Source organism: Sceloporus undulatus, chromosome 6, assembly GCF_019175285.1.
Source record: "Sceloporus undulatus isolate JIND9_A2432 ecotype Alabama chromosome 6, SceUnd_v1.1, whole genome shotgun sequence".
NCBI lineage: Eukaryota > Metazoa > Chordata > Lepidosauria > Squamata > Phrynosomatidae > Sceloporus > Sceloporus undulatus.
Genome location: NC_056527.1, coordinates 157,774,645 through 157,796,491, shown reverse-complemented (window position 1 = coordinate 157,796,491; position 21,847 = coordinate 157,774,645). Strand labels below are relative to the sequence as shown.

The 21,847-nt window shown below is 41.2% G+C and overlaps 1 protein-coding gene across 1 annotated transcript in view; it reads left to right on the top strand.

Moving 5' to 3' along the window:
• LEO1 (LEO1 homolog, Paf1/RNA polymerase II complex component) overlaps positions 1–15,095 on the top strand; it is a 70,253-nt gene extending 55,158 nt beyond the window's left edge. The window contains exons 5-12 of the mRNA XM_042475048.1: positions 3,208–3,353; positions 4,938–5,022; positions 5,683–5,777; positions 6,715–6,849; positions 8,109–8,244; positions 9,299–9,485; positions 10,477–10,574; positions 14,796–15,095. Coding sequence (XP_042330982.1) covers positions 3,208–3,353; positions 4,938–5,022; positions 5,683–5,777; positions 6,715–6,849; positions 8,109–8,244; positions 9,299–9,485; positions 10,477–10,574; positions 14,796–14,903 — 990 coding nt within the window. The 3' untranslated portion in view covers positions 14,904–15,095. The remainder of the gene's footprint in view (positions 1–3,207; positions 3,354–4,937; positions 5,023–5,682; positions 5,778–6,714; positions 6,850–8,108; positions 8,245–9,298; positions 9,486–10,476; positions 10,575–14,795) is intronic.
• Positions 15,096–21,847: the final 6,752 nt, after the last annotated feature.

Below are 21,847 nucleotides of genomic sequence, written 5' to 3'. Positions count from 1 at the left end.
AAAAGGGCTTTTTTGGATATGTCCGCAGCAAGAGGAAGAAGAGGGAAACAGTAGGGCCACTTCGTGGAGAAGATGGCAAAATGCTAACAGAAGACAGAGAAAAGGCAGAATTACTCAACACCTTCTTTGCCTCAGTCTTCTCAGAAAAAGAAAAGGGTGCTCAACCTGAGGATAATGGAGCAGAGGACAGAATAGGGGAATTTCAGCACAGAATAAGTAAAGAGATAGTAGAGGAACACTTTATTAATCTAAATGAATTTAAGTCTCCTGGACCAGATGAACTCCATCCAAGGGTATTAAAAGAACTGGCAAATGTAATATCAGAGCCATTGGCAATAATCTTTGAAAACTCCTGGAAAACAGGAGAGATCCCAGCAGACTGGCGGAGGGCAAACGTTGTCCCCATCTTCAAAAAGGGGAAAAAAGAGGATCCCAACAATTATCGTCCAGTTAGTCTGACATCAGTACTAGGAAAGATTCTGGAGCAGATCATTAAACAGAGAGTCTGTGAACATCTAGAAGGCAATGCCATAATCACAAAAAGTCAACATGGGTTTCAGAGAAACAAGTCATGCCAGACAAACCTGATCTCTTTCTTTGATAAAATTACCAGCTTGGTAGATGAAGGGAATGCTGTGGATATAGTATATCTTGATTTCAGTAAGGCCTTTGACAAGGTTTCCCATGACATACTTGCAAACAAGCTGGAAAAATGTGGGCTAGACAAAGGAACTGTTACATGGATCTGTAATTGGTTGACCGGCCGAACCCAAAAGGTGCTCAACAATGGCTCCTTTTCATCCTGGAGAGAAGTGACCAGTGGGGTCCCACAGGGCTCTGTCCTGGGCCCAGTGCTATTCAACATCTTTATCAATGACCTGGATGACAGAATTGGGAGCATACTTATCAAATTTGCAGATGACACCAAATTAGGGGGAATAGCTAATACCTCAGAGGACAGGATCAAGATTCAAAATGACCTGAATAGACTAGAAAGCTGGGCCAAAGCTAACAAAATGAAATTCAACATGGAGAAATGTAAGGTATTGCACTTAGGGCAGAAAAATAAAATGCACAGATATAGGATGGGTGACACCTGGCTGAAAGAAACTACGTGTGAAAGGGATCTAGGAGTCCAAGTAGACCACAAGTTGAACATGAGTGAACAGTGTGATGCGGCAGCTAAAAAGGCCAATGCTGTTTTAGGCTGCATCAATAGAAGTATAGTGTCTAGATCAAGAGAAGTAATAGTGCCACTGTATTCTGCTCCGGTCAGGCCCCACCTAGAATATTGTGTCCAGTTCTGGGCACCACAATTCAGAAAGGACATTGAGAAACTGGAGCGTGTCCAAAGGAGGGCGACAAAAATGGTGAAGGGTCTGGAAACCATGCCCTATGAGGAACGACTCAGGGAGCTGGGGATGTTTAGCCTGGAGAAAAGAAGGTTAAGAGGTGATATGATAGCCCTGTTTAAATATTTGAGAGGATGTCATATTGAGGAGGGAGCAAGCTTGTTTTCTGCTGCTCCAGAAAACAGGACCCGGAACAATGGATGCAAGCTACAGGAAAAGAGATTCCACCTGAACATTAGGAGGAACTTCCTGACAGTAAGGGCTGTTCGACAGTGGAATGCACTCCCTCGGAGGGTGATAGAGTCTCCTTCCTTGGAGGTCTTTAAACAGAGGCTGGATGGCCATCTGTCAGGGATGCTTTGATTTGGATTTCCTGCATGGCAGGGGGTTGGACTGGATGGCCCTAGTGGTCTCTTCCAACTCTATGATTCTATGATTCTATGAAATGTACGTGGAATCAAGCTATAAGGACTCATATTCTTCCGAATAAGAGGCATCTTGGATTTAACTACTCATTTGGTTGCCACAGGTGATCAGAAAGTCAGAAGAAAATTTGTGGAAAACTTACCAAGCAAGTAAGAGATGGTAAAAGGAATGACAAAGTAATCTGTCTCTCTGTTGCTAACCTGTTTAGCTTTCCACTGGTTACAAAAGAAGAGGCTTCACTTATTCCATGGCAGGAATAGAAGCCTAGTGAATTGGCAGAGGAATTGCGTACTCTGTTTTTCTTTTGCCATCCTACTACATTTCTATGTTCCTTTTCTTAATACAAAGCAGACTGTTAACTGTATTAATTGCATCCTCTCTAAATGAGAAAAAAATAAGATTGCTTCCCCTGTAAAGTTCACTGTGCTAAAAGTCTGTTGCAAGACATCATCTATTTTCTTTTGTCTCTAGAAATTTTCACTGTTATTCGTGCATACCATTGGTAAGCTAAGAATAATTATTTATAAAACATTTACTTCACTCTTCAGCCAAAAAGATTTGCCAGAGCATTTCACAAGCAGCATGGTCTGCCCAATAAGACAGTCCTTGCCTGCAGGCTTATGATGTAAAAGACATGAGAGAGAAAGAAGAAGGGGTGAGGAGGGAAGAAGAAAACAAATATATTCTTATACATGATGTGTTTCATTACATACATAAGGTTCTTAAGGAAAGTACAGAACACATCATGGAAGTCTTCCTATTCCTTATATAATTACATCCAAACAGTGATACCTTTATTGGGCCTACCAAAATTCACAATTACATTTTGCAAGCTTTTGAAGTCACGTTGGCTTCTTCATCAGGCAAACAGGAGAAAAAAATTGAACATGTTAGTCATGGGCCTGCATTTTCTGTCTCTGGTCTTACTTCAGATGGTAGGGAAGGCTATCTGCAGGTTGGTACCTCACCCTTTTTGGCCATGTGGTCACTGGTAGATTTTTAAAGTCAAGGAAATTTAATGTCCATTTGCAATTCAATGAACGTGTTTCCTTGGAATCTAGCATGTTTCCTTCTTTTGTGAAGCCACAGGCTCCTTTGTAGATAGAGAACACTGAATTTCTCAAGAAGTCTTCATGTTTTGCATCTGGAAAACTTTAGATGGTGTGGTGGTAAAGCATGCCAATCAGTGCCAATATCAGGAAAAAAAATGCTTTACCTTTGTTGGAGGCAGAAGCCTCAGATGGCAAAGTCCCAGTGCACTGGCTCTCTCTTCCCCTGTGATGGCTAAAATGCGGTATCTTGAAATCCAAAAAGCATCTAGGTGTAGCTGTGTTGGCCGTATAGCAAATCCAAAAACATCTGAACAATGATACCTTTATGGGGCCAACCAACATGCACAATAATTTACTTTTTGTCTCTATTTCATTAGGATGAAAATGGACTGAATGAGGATCAGCAGGAGGAGGAACCTATTCCAGAAACACGAATAGAAGTAGAAATTCCAAAAGTAAATACAGATTTGGGAAATGATTTGTACTTTGTGAAGCTTCCCAATTTCCTCAGTGTGGAACCCAGGTAAGGAGGGGGGACCACCAAGGTATCATATGCACAAACCTGAAAGTAAACATCTCTGGTTTCCATGAAAAAAATTATAGTAGCCAACTCTTAGATAGGCCCTTTTGTGGGTAGGGTATTTTTTGGGGGGGCGGGCTAACAGCTTCAGTTGTTTCACATTCCTAACCATTAGTCATGCTGGCTGGGGATTGTGGGAGTTGTAGTTCAATTGATCTATCATTCCAGGAAGGCAGCTATAAGATATGGAGAGAATGAGCCAGAGGTTGGAGGGGGGGGGGGGAAGAGTTGCAACAGATTCTAGTTGTAATTCAGAAATGAATCTTTTACCAGAGAAACCGTAACAATAATTTTCATACATGATCGGCAGTTGCTATGCAGTGTTAAATCAGTCAGTCAATAAATAAAATTCAGCCAGGGAAACTCATTTTGAGAAATTTTGAGACAGAGGTTGTCTTGATACAAAGGATTATCCAAGTTTTCTAATGGAGAAAATTTTGATTCTTTCCTGCCCATAGATATAAAGAGAGGCACAGATGTGAACCATAATGCCACTCTACACTTTTGTGTGAAAAACGTAACTTGAGAGACCCTTTCTATATCAGTACTTCCACCAGTTTAGCCTCTTACTTCATGGGGGAACACAATCCCACCAGCCATAGAAAAATAATGACAAGACAGACCTATTGATATATTTTTCATTAAAAAACAGTTTTGCATCAAATGGACAATTTGTCTGGTAAACTATTGCCCTGTTGCAAAGATGGACAATATGTGAACTGTGTGTGAGCCCACAGTATCTGTCTCCACCCATCTATTATGACAAAAGCAATAACACCCAAAAACCCATTGGCCATTTTCCTTTCAAAACAAGCCTTTCAAGAATCCTTCCGGAAGCACAATTCCACTTGTCACAGATGCCTGGGGAGCACACAGCAACTTTTGAAAGCAAAATTTCATTCCCCCACCACCACACCCACCACTACTGCTACAGCAAATATGGTGCTTGGAAAGGTTCTCCAAGTGAGTTGGGAGCCTGACTCCTGGCATTTGCCCACCCTTCCCTGTGAGGGATCCTCACAAGAAATGAGTGTGACTTCCAACTTAAATATTTAGAGGGAGGAGTAGAAAGATTCATGGAGGATAAGGCTATTGGAAGTAATTAGTCTTGATTGCTATAGAGGAATAGATACATATGATGGATAAAGTGTTAGCCCTGCCTCCTGGTGAGTTTCTAAAAAGGAGAGCCCCCCTCTCTTTGTAGTTGCTTTCCACTTCAGAAGGTCACTCCCCACACAAGGAGAGGAGGAGATAATAGAATCAGTAACAGAGGAGAACAAGTTCAACATGCCCCCCTCTTTGTGTGCTCATTCTCCACATTTGCAGCATGCTTGAATAAGGACAGGATGTAACAGAATATTAGTTCTTGAGAAACAATGACCAAAGAAGACTACTGCTCTCAAGTCCTGCTTGTGGGCTTCTCCTGAGGCATGAGATTGGCCACTGTAGAAAATGGGGTGCTGGATGAGATAGAGTCTTTGGCCTGGTATGGCAGAGCTGCTCTTAACATTCTGAATTTTATTGCAGACCTTTTGATCCTCAGTATTATGAAGATGAATTTGAAGATGAAGAGATGCTTGATGAAGAAGGCAGAACAAGGTTAAAACTGAAGGTATGATTTGAAATTCTGTTCCTCCAGCATACGTAGGGGTGTCTGTGTACACATGCACCATTGTTATTCTTGAGATCAAATCCAGTTTTGAGATTCATGCTTTATATCAGTGCTACTCAAACTGGTGGTCAGTGGAATGGTGCTGTTCTGCAAGCCCTTGGCTGTTGGTCCACTGCAGGTTTGCAGGAAAGAAAGAATAAAACAGTTGTAGCCAATAGGCCCAAGTATTTTTGCTGGTCTCTGGCAGACTGGGAAAAATGAGCTGGTGATCCACCACATCTCAGATGGTTTACGGAAACACTGATTTATCTTCAGAGAGCAGGTACTGAAGAGAGTCTGAGAAAGAAAACAGTAATCAGTTTGCATTTCATTTTCATGGTGGAGTCATTCAGTGACTTAGCTGACATTAGGGAGTTCTCTCTCCTCCCAGTTTTCCAGGCTCCCTTTCTGTCTCATGGACCCTGCGTTGGCTGTTTGCAGATGATTCAAGCCACTGCCACATTGCAGCTGGCTAATATTGTAAATATGAACTTAACCAATAGTCAGACAAATTATTCATGGTATGTTTGCCAACTACGTTTACCCAGCCTTGCACAATTCAGCTTAGCAATTTTATTCTCAAAATGTATCTAATCATGGTAACTTGCTATGTACTGACAGGTAGAGAACACGATACGCTGGAGAACTCGCAGAGATGATGAAGGGAACGAGGTTCGTGAAAGCAATGCACGGATAGTCAAGTGGTCTGATGGGAGGTAGGTTTGTGCTAGACATTGTTTGGCCTGTCCTTGTATACCAACAATGCATGTTATGCAGTGTACAGGTGCCACATTAGGCCCTTTGCTTAGAAAACTTACTTTTTTGGATTGCAACTCCTCAAAGCCCTTGGCTGCCATGGCCACTGGCCATGCTGATTGGGGGATTCTGGTTGAAAACAAGAACATTTCTAAGTTTTGTGCTAGTTAGGCGTTATTTTGGCTGTAGCATAATGAAATTTTATTAGATCATTTTAGGGTAAGTAAACAAGGAATTGCTGTTGATTGCTCTGAGGTAGAGAAATGTTCCTTTTACCTCTGGCAAATGTCCATGTTTTAAGAAACTGTCACAAGTACAGTTTCATTCACTTGAAGGAGATGCTTTCATGGATCTTTATTAGATACTGTAAATCTGTCCTGCAAAGAGGTGAGTTACTTTTCTGAATTACAGCTCCCAGAATGGAGTCATTTGTAGGACCAGTGGCCAGATTTCTTCACTGTAAGAGTGGTTTGATAGTGGAATGCCTCAAAGGGTGATAGACTTTCCATTTTTGAATGCCTTTAAACAGAGGTTAGATGAGCATCTTCCATGAGTGCTTTAGTTATGTATTCCTGCATGGTAGGGTGTTAAGTTAGATGGCCTTTGTGGTCCCTCCCAACTCTAAGATTCTATGATTCTGTGTTTACTGTGAGATTTGGGGAGTTGTGATCCAAGAAAAGTATTTTTCCCAGCTCTGGACTAGACCCAGAGGAAGGGGATTGCGGGAGGACATTCAAGGTGTGAGATAATGATAGAGTAAAAGGTTGGTATCAAGATGTACTGAAACATTGGTTTCAAGGCCACTTGAAGACTTGGTTGAGTTTTACAGTGCTTCCATTTCTAAGTAAAGAAAATTGTTTCTGGGCTTATACAGTAACCATCCTTCTTCTTTTGAAGCATGTCACTGCATTTGGGGAATGAAGTGTTTGATGTGTACAAAGCACCATTGCAAGGGGACCACAACCATCTCTTCATCAGACAGGGAACAGGTCTGCAGGGGCAAGCAGTGTTCAAAACTAAACTCACCTTTAGGTAAGTACATGGGCCATATTAAAGTCAAAGTAGCTGCAGTTCTGTTAGTGTGTGATATAATGGACTTGTGTTTAATGTAAAATAGGAAGGCAGTGACTCTCAGGTTCTTACTTTATTATCTTGAATTTTGTTTTATTGTTGCCTTGTTTAGCTCCTTGGAGAAAAAGCAGGCTATAAATGCAATAAATAAATAATCATGACCATTTTGATCAGGGGTTTTTGTAAAAACAAGGTTAGAACTGCAGCTGTTCCTTCTGAAATTTAATCGGTATAGTCATTGCTATACAGGCCAAAATCCTGTTCTGTACAGGCCAAAATTCTGTGATGGTGGTGGCCATTGCACTGGCTCGCCATTCAACAGTGGGTTTAGTGGGTTTGCTTTGGGACTAATAACAGGAGTTCACCTGTGCAGTAGTAGCACATTCTTGGATGTTCAAGGCCTTCAGGGTACCACTTTATTCCGGAACAGCCACTATGCATTTGCATCATACAGTGAGACATTAAGGAAGCACCCTAGAAAATACGTTGTCAGTTATGTTGATGCTCAGTAGAAGAGTAGAGCTGAATAACCATTTTGTAGCTCTGTGTGTGCAGATTTACATTATGCAAGCATGAATTAGGTTCTCAACTGTTACTAACTTTTCTTATTTTAACTGTAAGATGCCTAGAATTGGGGTTTTTTGTTTGTTTGTTTGTCTTTTGGAAGAAAAGCATGCAAGAAATGTAATAAATAATAGTACCAGGAAGACCCACAATTTCAGCAATCCTCTCACCAATCCCATTCACAACTATCTACCCTTTTATTGTGATCATAGTTGCTCTAGCTAGTTTTATTATTGTTAGATGATTTGCAATAGATTGGCAAGGAGCAGTGGGTCAGCAATAGAAAGTGACACTGAAGGTTCTTTTTAAAAACAAGAATCTTTCATGTTAGTCTCTTCTGTCTTGGCCTCATCAAATGAGAATATTGTTAGTCTTTGGCCAAGTGTCCATATCTGCTGGCTAATTTCAGAGTTGTGTGTTAGAATTTCAGCGTACTGGGAACTGAAGGCAAAGCCTTTTGTGGAAAAGGATTATGTGGTAGTTTTTCTGACCCCCCCCCCCCCAAACCTTTTGTTTCCTTTTCCTCTCTTTTTTCTTTTGTTTTAGCAGTGTTCTGGAAGATTTTCCCCAGTGATATTCACTGGTATATTGTAGCTGCTCTCTTAAACTGAAATTCATTAAAAAGAATTTTAACTGGACAATCTCTATTACCCCAGGCCTCACTCAACAGACAGCGCCACACACAGGAAAATGACTCTCTCCCTTGCAGACAGATGTTCAAAGACACAAAAAATTCGTATTTTGCCAATGGCTGGCCGTGACCCAGAGTCCCAACGTACAGAAATGATTAAGGTACAGATTTAGGGTTGAGGTCAAGAGTTGTATGTCTAAGCTTCTTAGATGCCTTTTTACAAAATGAATTACAATGGGACCTTGGTATCCATGGGGGATTAGTTCCGAACCCACTGTGGATACCATAATTTGCAGAAGCCCATGCTGTCCCCAGTGGTGATGTGTGCACACAGCCATGCTTCCATTAGGTACAACAGAACTTCAGGTGAAATCCCATTGTCCCTAACATGTGCACATGTTGCTATTGGAGATAAAGTGGGCTTGTCATTTGTGGATGTTCAGATCCACAGATGGCAAGTCTGGAGATACTGAGGTCTCACGGTACTACTACTACTACTACTACTACTTTTTCATATTTATTTATATTTATATATGACAGTTTTTAATGTTTTGAATTGGTTGTATCTGTAAAGCACCATGTAAACTTATGGCACTAAACTGCTGCTGCTGCTGCTACTACTACTACTACTACTAATAATAATAATAATATCTGGCTTTCCCCCCAGTTTTGGGACTCAAGTAAGCTATCAGCAGATTAAAAAAAATAGTTAAAATGCATAGTTAAAATGCATAAAATACAAAGCGAAAAGATGATTAAACTATAAAAAATTAAAACCAGTTGTAAACATAAACTATTTTTTTAAAAAGCCCATCTACAATAGCAGAAAATTGTTTAGGTAGGCACTGGACATTTATTTTTAGTTCATTTATTTCAAGGATACATACATGTAGTCACTAAAGGCCTGTTGAAACAGAAAGGACTTCATTTGTATGGGGAATGATAATAGGAAGAGTGTCAATCTAACCTCTTTTGGGAGGGAGTTCCAGAGCCTGGGGGGCAGCCACCAAGAAAGCCCTGTGGTGCTACCACTAGATGACCTTGTGAGCCTACATGACATTCTTCATTTCCAGTTTAAAATTGTACCCTCTACTCTCCCACTTTAACAAGTGAAGCCTTAACTGCAGCAAGAAGGTGCACAGCCATGAAGAATCAAAGTGCTGTGTGCAAAACCCTGCCTCATTTGACACACATTTGTGTTCTTTCACCCTGCAGAAAGAGGAGGAGAGGCTGCGAGCATCTATTCGCAGAGAGTCCCAGCAGAGGCGAATGCGGGAGAAGCAGCATCAGCGGGGCCTGAGTGCCAGCTACTTGGAGCCAGATCGCTATGATGATGAGGATGAAGGCGAGGAGGCCATCAGCCTGGCAGCCATCAAGAACCGATACAAAGGTGGAATCAGAGGTATCCCCCCATCTTGGAACACCTGAATCAAATTCAAGAAATGGGTTTAAAAAGCTCCCAGCTTCAGAAATAGAGCCAGCCTCTTCCTGGCTGCCCCTTGCCCTTCCCACATCCCCCTTAGCCACTGAATGGCTGTGAGGTGGGATGTCCAACCTGAAGACTATTAGGTTGAAGACCCAGGGAATAGGAGGACATATATAACTATACATGGTGGAGATTTGCATGAGTGCTATGTAGGATCCCAGCTTTTGTATAATGTTCTGTGTGGAAATTTGCCCTCTGTGGATTTTCCTGGCACATTTAGTCGGCCACTGCTGGAAAATAACATATTTGTTTGTTTTATTGCATTTATCTTGTCTGCCTTCCAAAATTTAGAGTCAAGGCCTCTTATAATAAAAACAAATAAAATGAATGCAATAAAATAAATATGACAACTATATTGAATTATATTGAACATTATGTCAAGTGCATTACAGCCTGACCATGTTGGTTGGCAGATTCTGGGAAGCGTAATCCAAAGAAGAACTCTTTCTAAGCTCTTCCTCTGGGGGCCAGAGCTTTATGCAGGATTTCTGGGACACCACAGTATGGCTAGATGTGATAAAGACATTTTGTTTACCAGTGTATAGGCTGCCTTATATCTGATAGCCTATTTTTTAGCTTTTTCTTTTCCTTTTGTACATTCTCTAACTGTTTTTTTATGTCCTAATTTGCACAGTGCACCTACTTTTTGCACCTAATGTTCGTTTTCCTGTTTTTGCAGTGGCAAAATATGTCACCGATAATGCAAGCAAATATGTCACTGATAATGTATGTTTATACGTACATTTTCCACAAACGGAAAATATCTTGTGTAGCTTGTGGCCTGGCATCCCTTTATTTAAACATACTTCTGAATGACCAGTTTCTAAGCTACAGGTCAGTCATTTATAACAAATTGTGTTTGTAGTGTGACGCGCCAGGAATAACATAGCTTATTTTTCTCTTTCAGAGGAGCGTTCTCGAATATATTCTTCAGACAGCGATGAAGGCTCAGATGAAGATAAAACACAGAGATTGCTTAAGGCAAAGAAACTCAACAGTGATGAGGTGAGAGACCCCATCGTGAGGTATATTTTGAATGGCCATGCATACTCACTAGTCACTACATACATGTTAATCACAATTTTGGTCTGAAGTACAGTCCTTCATATCTGTGGATGTTTTATCCATGGATTCAACCATCCATGGTCTAAAATATTTTTTAAAATATATAAATTCCAAAAAGCAAACCTTGACTTTGCCATTTTATATAAGAGACACCAATTTACTATGCCATTGTATTTAATGGGACTTGAGCATCCTCAGATTTTGGTATCCACAGGAGATTCCAGGAAACAAATCCCAGCAAATACCAAGGGCCCACTGTATAGAGCACTCTGTGCATTTTAACTTGAGAGTACTTTTGGCATATTTATATTTGAAGCTGCTGATATGTATCTTGCCGAACGACAAAGTTCAGCATAAATTAGAGTTTTTCCTTGGAGTGACTCTGACTTATGGGTGAGACACCTCCAAGCCCCCTTGTCCTTGACTGCTCTGCTAAGCTCCTCCTGGCCTCTTGAGTGAATCTATCTATCTAGTATGCTGCCTTCCTCTCTTTCTACTACCCTCCACCTTTCCTAGCATTATTGTCTGTTCCAGTTAGTCACATCTTCTGTGACCAAAGTACAACAGCCTGTGTTTGGCCCTCTTAGCTTCCAAGGAGAACTCAGGCCTGGTCTGCTCCAGGACCCATTTGTTTGACTTTCTGGCTGTTCATGGTATTCTCACCATGCTTCTTCAGCACCACATCTCAGATGAGTTGATTTTCTTTCTATCTGCTTTCTCCACTGTCCAGGTTTCACATCCATACATGGGTATGGGCAATACAATGGCTTGGATGATCCTAACTTTAACGTTCAGTTGTGTATCTTTGCACTTTAGGATCTAGTCTAGTTCTTTCATAGCTGCCAAAAGCAGGGTGCGAAACAACTGTAATGAAAGGATGGCAGCTATTACATTCTGTGTTCACATGATACATCTAAAGTTCTCTCCTAAAGTATGTCAACATCCTGGATAATATATTTTTTCATTACCCCTACAGCCCAACTATCCTGAGTAAGTTCATCATGTCATACATGATGGTAGTTCTTCTCCTCACTTTAGCCTCACAAAATATTTCTAATTAAGTTAGGCTGAGGGAAAGAATGAGTGACCCATAATTATCAAGGTTGTTTACTGCCTTAGGAGGGATCTGAATCTGGATCTCTCAAGCCCCAGTCCAGCACTCTTAACTGCTGCATCTCACTGGCTTTTTACAATTCCAAACTACAGTCTGAAGATGTGAATTTGTAAATGAAAAACCTCAGGATAAAGCTACAATTGTAGATGCCTGGCAAATTTTTACATACTGATCAGTATCCAGTATGCCCAAGTGAGACTTCAGTTTTTAATGCACTTTCACTTGCTGAAATTCACCACATGGGGGCACTTAAACATTAAGAGAGGGAAGAGAGTAGCAGATTAGCATTTTATCAGGTGCACAAACCTGTATTTCTTTTGAGTCTCATTTTAACTGTCTAAAAATTGAGGACAACTTTGGGAGCCCATAGCGTTGGTTTTATAAAGTAACAAACTCATTGAGACACTCACACAACAGCTTTTATTTTAATACTTTTATAAAAAAGTACATTTCTAACCCATTTCACAACTTTTGATGCAGTTTGATTTTGTGATCAATTTCCACACATAAACATTTTTTTTTGGTTAATTGCTGTCAAATCATCTTCAACTAATAAATGAGAGACCTCCAGGGGACCCTTTTATTAACATCTCTTTTCAAGTCTTGTAAACTCAGGTCTTCAGCTTCTTTGATTGAGTTGATCTGTCTGTAATGTGGTCTTCCTCTTATCTGACTACCTTCCACTTTCCCCAGTGTTATCATCTTTTCCAGTGAGTCATATTTTGTCATGATAAGTCCAAAGTTCAGTAGCTTCCATTTGGTTTTCAGAGAAAGAGAACTCAGGCTTGATTTGTTCTCAGACCATTGATTTGTTTCCTCTAGTACATTTCAAATGAGTTTTTTCTCTGTTTATGCTTTATAAACTGATGTTATGATTTGTTTCAGTTACTGAATGGTAAGCTGAGCATATGGCTCATAGGCTGTTTTGCCTTGTGCCCACTATCACTTACAGTTACCTGAGTCACTTTCCTTAAGTCTGGACTTGCATTTAATGCTTTCTGCATGCCATGATGCTAAGATTTATAACTCAAATTAATTGAATAATTGGACTCATTAATAATGGCAATAAATAGATTTCCATTTGTGGAAATCTAGGGGAACACATTAGTGATGACTCACCAGCCTACTAGCCTCTTCAAAATATATGTTTCACTCAGAGGTTGGTTTTGAGAATTTTCAAGGGCTTTCATCATGGTCTTTCCTTTGCTAAAAGGTTTTGCTTTATTAATAGTGTGAGATGCTGGGGTGGGGTTGTGGGGTAATAATGAGCCTCCTCTGGGAATCCCAAGTAGCATTTTTTGCACTTTGAAACATTACATTATTATTATTGTATTTATAATATTTATAGCCAGCTCATCAGCCACAAAAGCCCTGAGTGGTTTACAAATTGTTATTTTGACAGTTCCCTGCCCTCAGACTTACAATCTGAAAAGATACAACACATGAAGGAAAAGGGAATGGCAGTAGGGAAGGGAATCAAATCCAGCAGATGCTGCTGGTTCTTCTCTCCGTCCAAGACCAGGACAGTGGCATTTGGAATGAAAGGAGGGTCTTCCATCTGCTTTTGGGTCTAGGCATAGTGGAGCTGTGCCTGCCTCTTTTTTTCCTCACCAGGGTGGTGGCAGTTAAGATGGAGGGAGCACCTTTCATCTGCCTCTAGGGCTAGGCCTGGTGGCATTGTGCCTGTGTCTTCTCTCCCTCTAAGGCCAGCATGGTAGCAGTTAAGATGGAGGGAGGGCCTTAGGTCAAAATATTGACTTAAATGGTAATGAGGAGTCTGTACTCAGGACAAGATGCTGTGTCAGAACAAAACATGGAGAAACAGAATATTTTCCAGCTGGCAATGGGGTCAGGCAAAGCTGCATCTTAGCACCCTGCCTGTTCAACTTATATGCAGAACATATTGTAAGGAAAGCAGGCTTTGACACAGAAGGAGTAGTAAAAATAAGAGGAAGGAATATCAACAACCTGAGATATGCAGACAACAGCATAATACTAGCAGAAAACCTCATAGACCTGGAGGAACTACTAAGGAAGATCAAGGAAGAAAGTGCAAAGGCAGGCTTACTGTTGAACATGAAGAAAACAAAAATAACGACTACAGAGAATCTAGACGAATTCTACCTAGGCAATGAAGAAATAAAAATAGTAAAAGAGTTCTCATACCTGGTATCAGACATGGATAGGAACGAGGACTGCAGCTAGGAAAGCAGAAGAAGAATGTGAGAGCTGGACAGTAAAGAGATAAGATAGGAAGAAAATCAATTCATTTGAGATACAAACAAATGGGTCTTAGAACAGATCAAGCCAGAAATCTCAGTGGAAGCCAAGATAACTAAAATGAGGCTGTCATACTTTGGCCACATCATGAGAAGGCATGACTCGTTGAAAAAACAATAATGCTAGGAAAGGTGGAGGGAAGTAGAAAGAGAAGGCCACATACTAGATGGATGGACTCTATTAAAGGAGGTCACGGGTATGAGTTGCAGGAACTAAGCAGAGCAGGGGAAGACAGGGAGTCTTGGAGATGTCTCATCCACAGGGTCATCATGGGTCAAGATCAACACAAGGGCAGTTAACAACAACTACTACAACAAAAGATCTAAGGGGCTGTCACAGAGAAGAGAGTGCGTGCAGAGAGTAGGGTAAGGTCTCATAGTTTTAAGCTACAGGAGGGTAGGTTTCAACTAACCATTGGAAGGATCATCTTGACAATAGGAGCAGTTCGACAATAGAACTAATTCCCTAGAGAAGTGGTAGGGTCTCCTTCTCTGGACATCTTCAAAAAGGGGCAGGCCTGCTGCCTGCTGGGGATGTTCTAGCTGGAGTTCCTGTGCTGAGCAGAGGCTTGGTCTCAGTGGCCCCTTCGAACTATGATACTGTGAAATGGCAGCTGTTACAGTCTTGAAAGCCCTTCTTTTGGGATGTGTGAGTAATCACATGTGCACGCCCATTTTTTTAATAGAGCAATTATTTAAAACTGGAACTTTGGTAAATTTGATTTGTTTTTAAATGCTCAGTTTGACTTATGACTCATCTCTTTGCAGGAGGGGGAACCTTCCGGGAAGAGGAAAGCAGAGGATGATGACAAGGCAAGCAAGAAGCATAAGAAGTATGTGATCAGTGATGAGGAAGATGAAGATGAAGATGCATAATTCATACTCTGCATACGCTGAAACTTGAAAATAGGATTTTTTGAAAATATATATATAGACTGTTTCTTCTGCAAACAAGATGTAGGTAAATCCCAGCAGGTTTATTTTGTTTGGGGGAGAAGGTTGGACAAAAGAAACAATATCTGTAATTTTAAAGTGAATAAAACTCCTTGTTGGATTTTTTAAAATTTATTTTTAAGAGGTTTTTTAAATTACTCATTTAAAGCATTCTTTTATAACCTCTTGACCCACCAGGGCCCCTGAGGCAATGCAGAATGGTTAAAAACACTTAAAACATTACATAATGAAAAACCCACTTGTATATACTCCAACAGTGGTCTTTAAAAATAGTTTTAAAACCGGATGATTGAACACATTTTAAAAGATAGCCATAGTAGACATTCCTAGTTTTAAGCATCAAAACTAGCATGTCACTATGTGTCCCTCTTGCTGTGTAGCAGAATCTCATTAGATTTCCATAACTAGAAAACTGTTTTTAATTGAATGGTGTTGCTACACTAGAATTTTCATTGAAGTTTTTAGATCCTCTTGAAGCACTTTATTGTGGGAAACACAATGCTTGCCCAACACAAGTCTCTGCTGAGTCATTAAATTTTATGAGGCCAAAATGAAATGCAGCAGCTCATCTTTCCCCTCATACTTGTAAAGTTTTGTAAGGGAAAGCATGTGGTGTGATATAAACATGACAGCCAGTGTGGCGTAGTGCTGTGAGTTTTGAACTATGCCTCTGGAGACAAGCATTCAATGCCCCACTGGGTCATTAAACAAATTGGGTGACCTTGGGCAAGTCACATGCTCTCAGCCACAGGGAAAGGCAATGGCAAACTTTCTCTGAACAAATCTTGCCAAGAAAACCCCATGATAGGTTCACCTTGGGGTTGCCATAAACCAAAAATTATGTGAAGCCACACAGCAACATGTTCCTAGTGTGGCCTTGTTCCACTGGCTGCAGAAGCAAGAAAACCTGCAACATCATGGGATGGGATCAAGTGGGAATTGTGCAGCCCAGGGCTTGAGTCCCCTCTCAGCCAAGGAAGCCACCATCGGCAAATCACAGTCTCTCAGACTCAAAGGAAGGTAGCTGCAAACCTCCTTTGAAGAAACCTTGCCAAGAAAACCCTTTGTTGTTAACTGCCCTTGAGTCATCCCTGACTCATGGCCACCCTATGGATGAGCCATTTCCAAGCCCCTCTATCATCCACTGCTCTACTTAAGTGTTGTAGGTTCATGCCCCTGATCTCCCTGTTTGAATCTAGTCATCTTGAGTCTAGTCATCTTGTTTGTGGTCTCCCTCTCACTTCTACTGTCCTCCACCTTTCTAGCATCATTGTCTTTTTAATGAGTCATGGCTTCTCATGGTCTGGCCAAAGTATGACCCTTGATTTGATCATCTTGGCTTCCAGGAAAGTTTCTGGCTTTGTCTGCTCAAGAACCCACTTGTTTGTCTTTTTGACTGCAATCCCTAGGAAAGGGTCATTGTTATGTAAAGGCCTACAAAAATAAGAGATTTTTTAACTGCAGCTCTGAAGTTTTCTCACCCATTAATTTTGTTGACTAGGGCTACTGGAAGTTGCAATTTCACATCATCTGAAGGATTGCACAAGAGGTAGGAAAGATTCCTTTCTTCGAGGTAGGGAAAGCTACTTTTGTGGGTGCTGTGGTCCAAAAATGTATACAGTATATGCATTACCAAATGTTATAGTGTAGAGAGCAGAGAGACATGCAAGAGAGAGCAGAGAGACATGCAAGCCTGCTGATTTTTGCAACAGAATGCCAACAAGTTGAAAATGTATGTGTAGACTTGAATTAAATAATGGTTTTGAAGTCCATTCATCAAAAGCTGGCTTGTCTGGTATATCTGAGTGATGGATAGATTTTCCTTCCCTATGCAGGAATACAATCCTCTGTGAGCAAGTGATTTAAGGGTTTGCTGCTTCACAAACAAAAGGCTGAATCCCTTATTCTGCCGGTGTCCATCATGTAGGCACCAGTCACTTTTTGAGCTGCCAGAAAAGCCACATGAATGGATTCAGTAGCTCAAAGTCTCAATTAAAGCAGGAAAGGTGTGGGTGATAGAGATAACAGCTTCCTGGTCTGTTGGCCATGTTATATGTGTCTGTTAATGTATTGGAGAACCAGTCAAATTTCTCCAAGCCATTTTCCATAGGCCATGCTCACTGCTGATGATGGGAATTATAGTTCCTGACCAGGTTAGAGGACTGAGCTATGACGTTTATTGAGTGATCATGGGCTAGTCACGCATGCTTGCCTAACCTACCATACAACCTTGTTGTAGGGATAAACTAGTTGGGGTTGGCTATGCTGAGGCAGGGGAGAATGATAAAAAATGTAATAATGAACTAAAAGCAAAAGTATAAAGCTGGAGTGAAGTGAGTAGGAATATAATCTCCAGGTTTTAGTGATGTCTCAGTTCTTCAGCTAGGAGTATTGTATAGGCACAGGTACAGGAAGATAAGCCATGGAGAAGTAAGAGCTGCCCAGGAAGTAGTTACTTTGACTAAAATAAAGTGGTAACTGCAGGAGCTAATGCAGATATTGGGTTGTTGGGAACCCCTCTTTATTGAGTCTATCACAAACTGAATGGGGTCAGAAAGCAGAAAAGCTTTAACAATCTCACTGTTAAAACCAAAATCTGTTACGTGATAAGCTGCTTCCTAGTGAGCAAGGCATCTTGCATAACAGCAAATCCATGTAATAAAAGTACACAGGAAATCTTTCTGGGGGAATCTTCATTGTTCAGTTTCCCTATTACTGGAGTGTTACTCTTCTCTTACAAAAGTGTGAGGATAATGGAATTGGAGAAAACTATATGTGCTTCTCTGAACTCTAGGTCTTCACCACCTCAAGCCATAGCTAAAACCCATTGCCGCATCCGCACTGCAGAAATAATCCAGTTTGACACTGCTTTAACTGCCATGGCTCAATGCTATGAAATTCTGGAAATGGTAGTTTGTTGTGGCTGCAGAGCAGAGTGGAGCTCATGCTGGCCAAACTGCAGTTGTCCGAGTTCCTCAAAAAAAGTCACTCTCCACATTAGTCCCTCCAGAACTACGGTAGTTTTCCCTACCTCCTCTTTTTCTGCATTAAAACTGAGTAGACAAACAATCATTCCTTATTCTTTTTTTTTTAATGGAAAGAAATTAGTTTCCTTCAACTTGTGGGCTGCAGACACACAAGAAAGTCTCTGTGTGACTTTGCTCTGTGACATTACAGCACCAGCTAAAAGTTCATGTGTTCCCTTAGAGAATTTCTTCCCCCTCCCTCAAAAATGCTGATTTACAGCTTGTTCAAATTTTGACCTGGTAATCTGTTTAGCAGATTGACCTCAGCAAGACCTAGATTTCCACCTCTACAGCTTTTTCTCACATTGGAAACATGCTCCAAAGAAGGTTCCACCTCATTATGCACTGGTATAGACATTCTTGCTTCAGCAGGGTAGAGTTCTGTCTATCATGGATGTCCATGTTTCCCTACAGATGTAAGCCTGTGGACCTCAATGAAACAATATCATTACCTTGCATACTTAGTCAACATTTTAATCTCAGGATTTTCACTTCAAAAGATAATGACTTGCAGGTTGTGCATGTTCCTAAAACCTTATTAAGTTCTACAGGGCACTCTCATATGACAATTTCTGTTCACCAGGTCCTTTTCTCTTCACCGATCCACACTGGTTCCACTAGGTTTACTCTTAACACAGCCTGGATCAAAACCTTAGGTCTGAGCTCTAGATGTAGGATGAGATCCAAGCAGAGCATAACATTCCATCTTTATCTCCCTGCAGCTGTTAAGCTCTGGAAAGGCTGCTGCTGTGACTGCATTCTAGTTGGGAGAAGAGGGAGGAAGCAATTCAGATAGTGAAGAAGCTGCTCATCTCCACTCAGAGGGAAAAATATGGAGGATGGAGTGCACCTTTTCCTTCCCTTGTAGCCCAGAGCCAGTTGCATCTTCATCTTCTGAATTGCCTCTCCGCTCCAGCTTAGAGTAGTAGTGTGAGTGTTGGACAACAACTGGAGACAAGGGTTCAATTCCCAGCTCATGAAAACTATTGGGTGACCTTGGGCAAGTAACAAGCTTTCAGCCTCAGGGGAAAACAATGGCAAACTTACTCCGAACATAGTATTGTTGTGGGTTTTTCAGGTTATGTGGCCGTGTTCTGGAAGAGTTTATTCCTGACGTTTCACCAGCATCTGTGGCTGGCAACCTCAGAGAATCAGCATCACAGATGCTGGCAAAACGTCAGGAACAAACTCTTCCAGAACACGGCCACATAACCTGAAAAACCCACAAAAACCAAAACAAAACTATGGATGCTGGCCATGAAAGCCTTCTACTTCACATTCCTCTGAGCAAATCTTGCCAAGGAAACCCATGATGGGTCACCATAAGTCAGAAATGACTTGAAGGTACACAACAACAACAACAACAAATCCCTTCCTCAGTGAGAATTAGCAGCAGCCATGGACTCTCCCAGGGTTTGACAGCTGCAAGAGGCGGAAGATTTTGGACATGGTGCAAAGGGCTAGAATATAGACCACACTGCCCTGTCCCAAAAGAGATATATGAGTTTGTAAGCCACACTTATACAGGCAAGACTCACTTACAGAGTGTCTCCCTTAGTGTCCTGGTAGTGATCTCCATTAAGTTCATTGGAGTTGACTTTTTTTTAAGTACATGTGTACAAGCTTGTGTTACTCACACACAATCTATCCTGTTTGTTATTGTTACAACCCTTTCCCCCATTTAAGCTCCCTTGAAGACTGCTGTGTACATAAGGGAACTCAGAAGTGCCATTTTCTGTCTTGCCAGAGATTAAACCTGGTGGCCAAGCTGGATGGAGGATTTTGGGACATGTAGGCAGCGTAGGCATAGTGGTTTGAGCGATGGTCTGTGACTTAAGAACAGAGTTTAAATGCCTGCTCAGCCATGGAAATGCATTTGGTGACCTTAGGCAAGTCACACTCTCTCAGCCTTAAAGGATGGCAATGGCAAACCCTCCCTATAGAAACTTGCCAAGAAAACCCCATGGGGTGGCTTTAATTTGGAAATGACTTGAAGGCACAGAACAACAACAACAAGTCCCAAAATGTCATTTTCTCCCATCCTCTTACTTGACTGCAGTTTGGCTGCATCTGTAAAAGGAGTGAGGGATGATTTGAAGCATAGGCATCAGACAACATAATAGCCAACTTCAATCACTTCTGCCTGTCACTTTCTGAACAAAATCCTTGGCAGAAGGGCAGTGGGACTGTAAATTCCTCCCATCACCCAGTTTGTTCCTGTTTGATTCAAGCCACATTACTTTCCACTTGCCTGAACATGAAAGGCTTACCAAAAGCTGCAGATCGGTCTTGGTCAGTAGCATAGCTCTCGCTACTTGGCAATGCTTGGACATTCTGAATACTTACCTAAGATCAAGAGGAAAGGGAAGGAATTTTTAAATAAGTATCAGTGTAAGCACTCAGGTTTGTGTGGCATGTACAGCACTGTTTAAGAAACTAGCTCCGCTCCTGTAATGGTCCTGCATAGATTTCTCTGCTGCAGGGATGCAGAAAGGATTTATTCCCTGGGGAAATGGAAGTAAAGGTTTTCTTGGCACGATTTGTTCAGAGAAAGTTTGCCTTCGTCTGAGGCTGAGAGCGTGTGACATGCCCAAGGTTTGCATTACCGAGCCAGGTTTCAAACCCTGGTCTCCAGAGTCATAGTCCAATGCTTAAGCTTAAACACTTCCCCCCCCACACACACACACATCATACACACACACTATATCTGTATCTGGCCACACATTTCTGAAATATTTAATTTCGCAATGCTTGTGGGTATACAATATTTTTGTTGTTCCATTGTCTGTGTAGATATAGAGATTGTGTGGTTTGCCGACTCTAGAACACGCACCATATAATTGCCCATGTGAGAAGCAATCCATGTCTAGATCTAAACCACACAATTCTAAAGACTGGCCCTGAGCTTTGTTGATGGTGATTGCAAACGCCAATCAAATATTCAGTATAGCCTGTGTTGCTGTTACGTCCAACAGATGGCACTGTTTTTCAAAAAACATATTTTTACCTGTCACAGGTGTGACATCTATATAATAGTAGGTATATGTATGTAAAAACATGTGTGTATTTGAATGGAATGTTGTGTCAAAATTTCCAAGCAATTGGTGAAGAACGTTCAGAGATTTAAGATTTTGAACAAACAAACGTGTGTGTGTGTATGTGTGTGTGTGTGAAGGAAAAAATCAAGCCACACAACTAAGGATGGGATGAAAATACAAGTGCCATTTGGAGAATCACAACAAAAACACAACTTGGAGATCTACACTTATCCCAACAGCTAGGCCAGTATGACAGAGCAGTCCCATGACCCATGAGATGATACCATGCAGAAGGCAAAGCCGTGGAAGGTTTTGATGATAAGGATCAGACAAGAAACCAGTCCAGGAATTCATTGGGGAGACAGACCCTGCAAATGAGGTGTGTCAGGCAGACAAGGTAATAGTTCTACATCTTGATAGGAGCGATTGAGGGTGTTCTATGTCTGGAGTTTCTGCAGGGTTAAGATAAGAAGCCAAAAACCCAAGGTAACTTCCTTAGGGCTCTGCAATTTGTACTTTGTCCAGGACATTTGGATTTGGGAGAACATTCTGTCTTAATGAAGGCATGAGATTGCCCATCTACTTTCTTTAAAGTGATAAGATAAAATACAAGAGAAGCTTTTTATTTGTTTATGGCCGTGTCACTGAACTGGACCAGATTTGAGTGCCAATCCAAGTACAGTTCTCTCTCTGCCCCAGCAATGTGGCTCTGACCTGCGAAATGTTCCCTGTTCAGAAGGATACAGATCTGCCATTTTCTCCCTACACTGTCAGATTTCAATAGCTCGTGTTGCATTTTGAA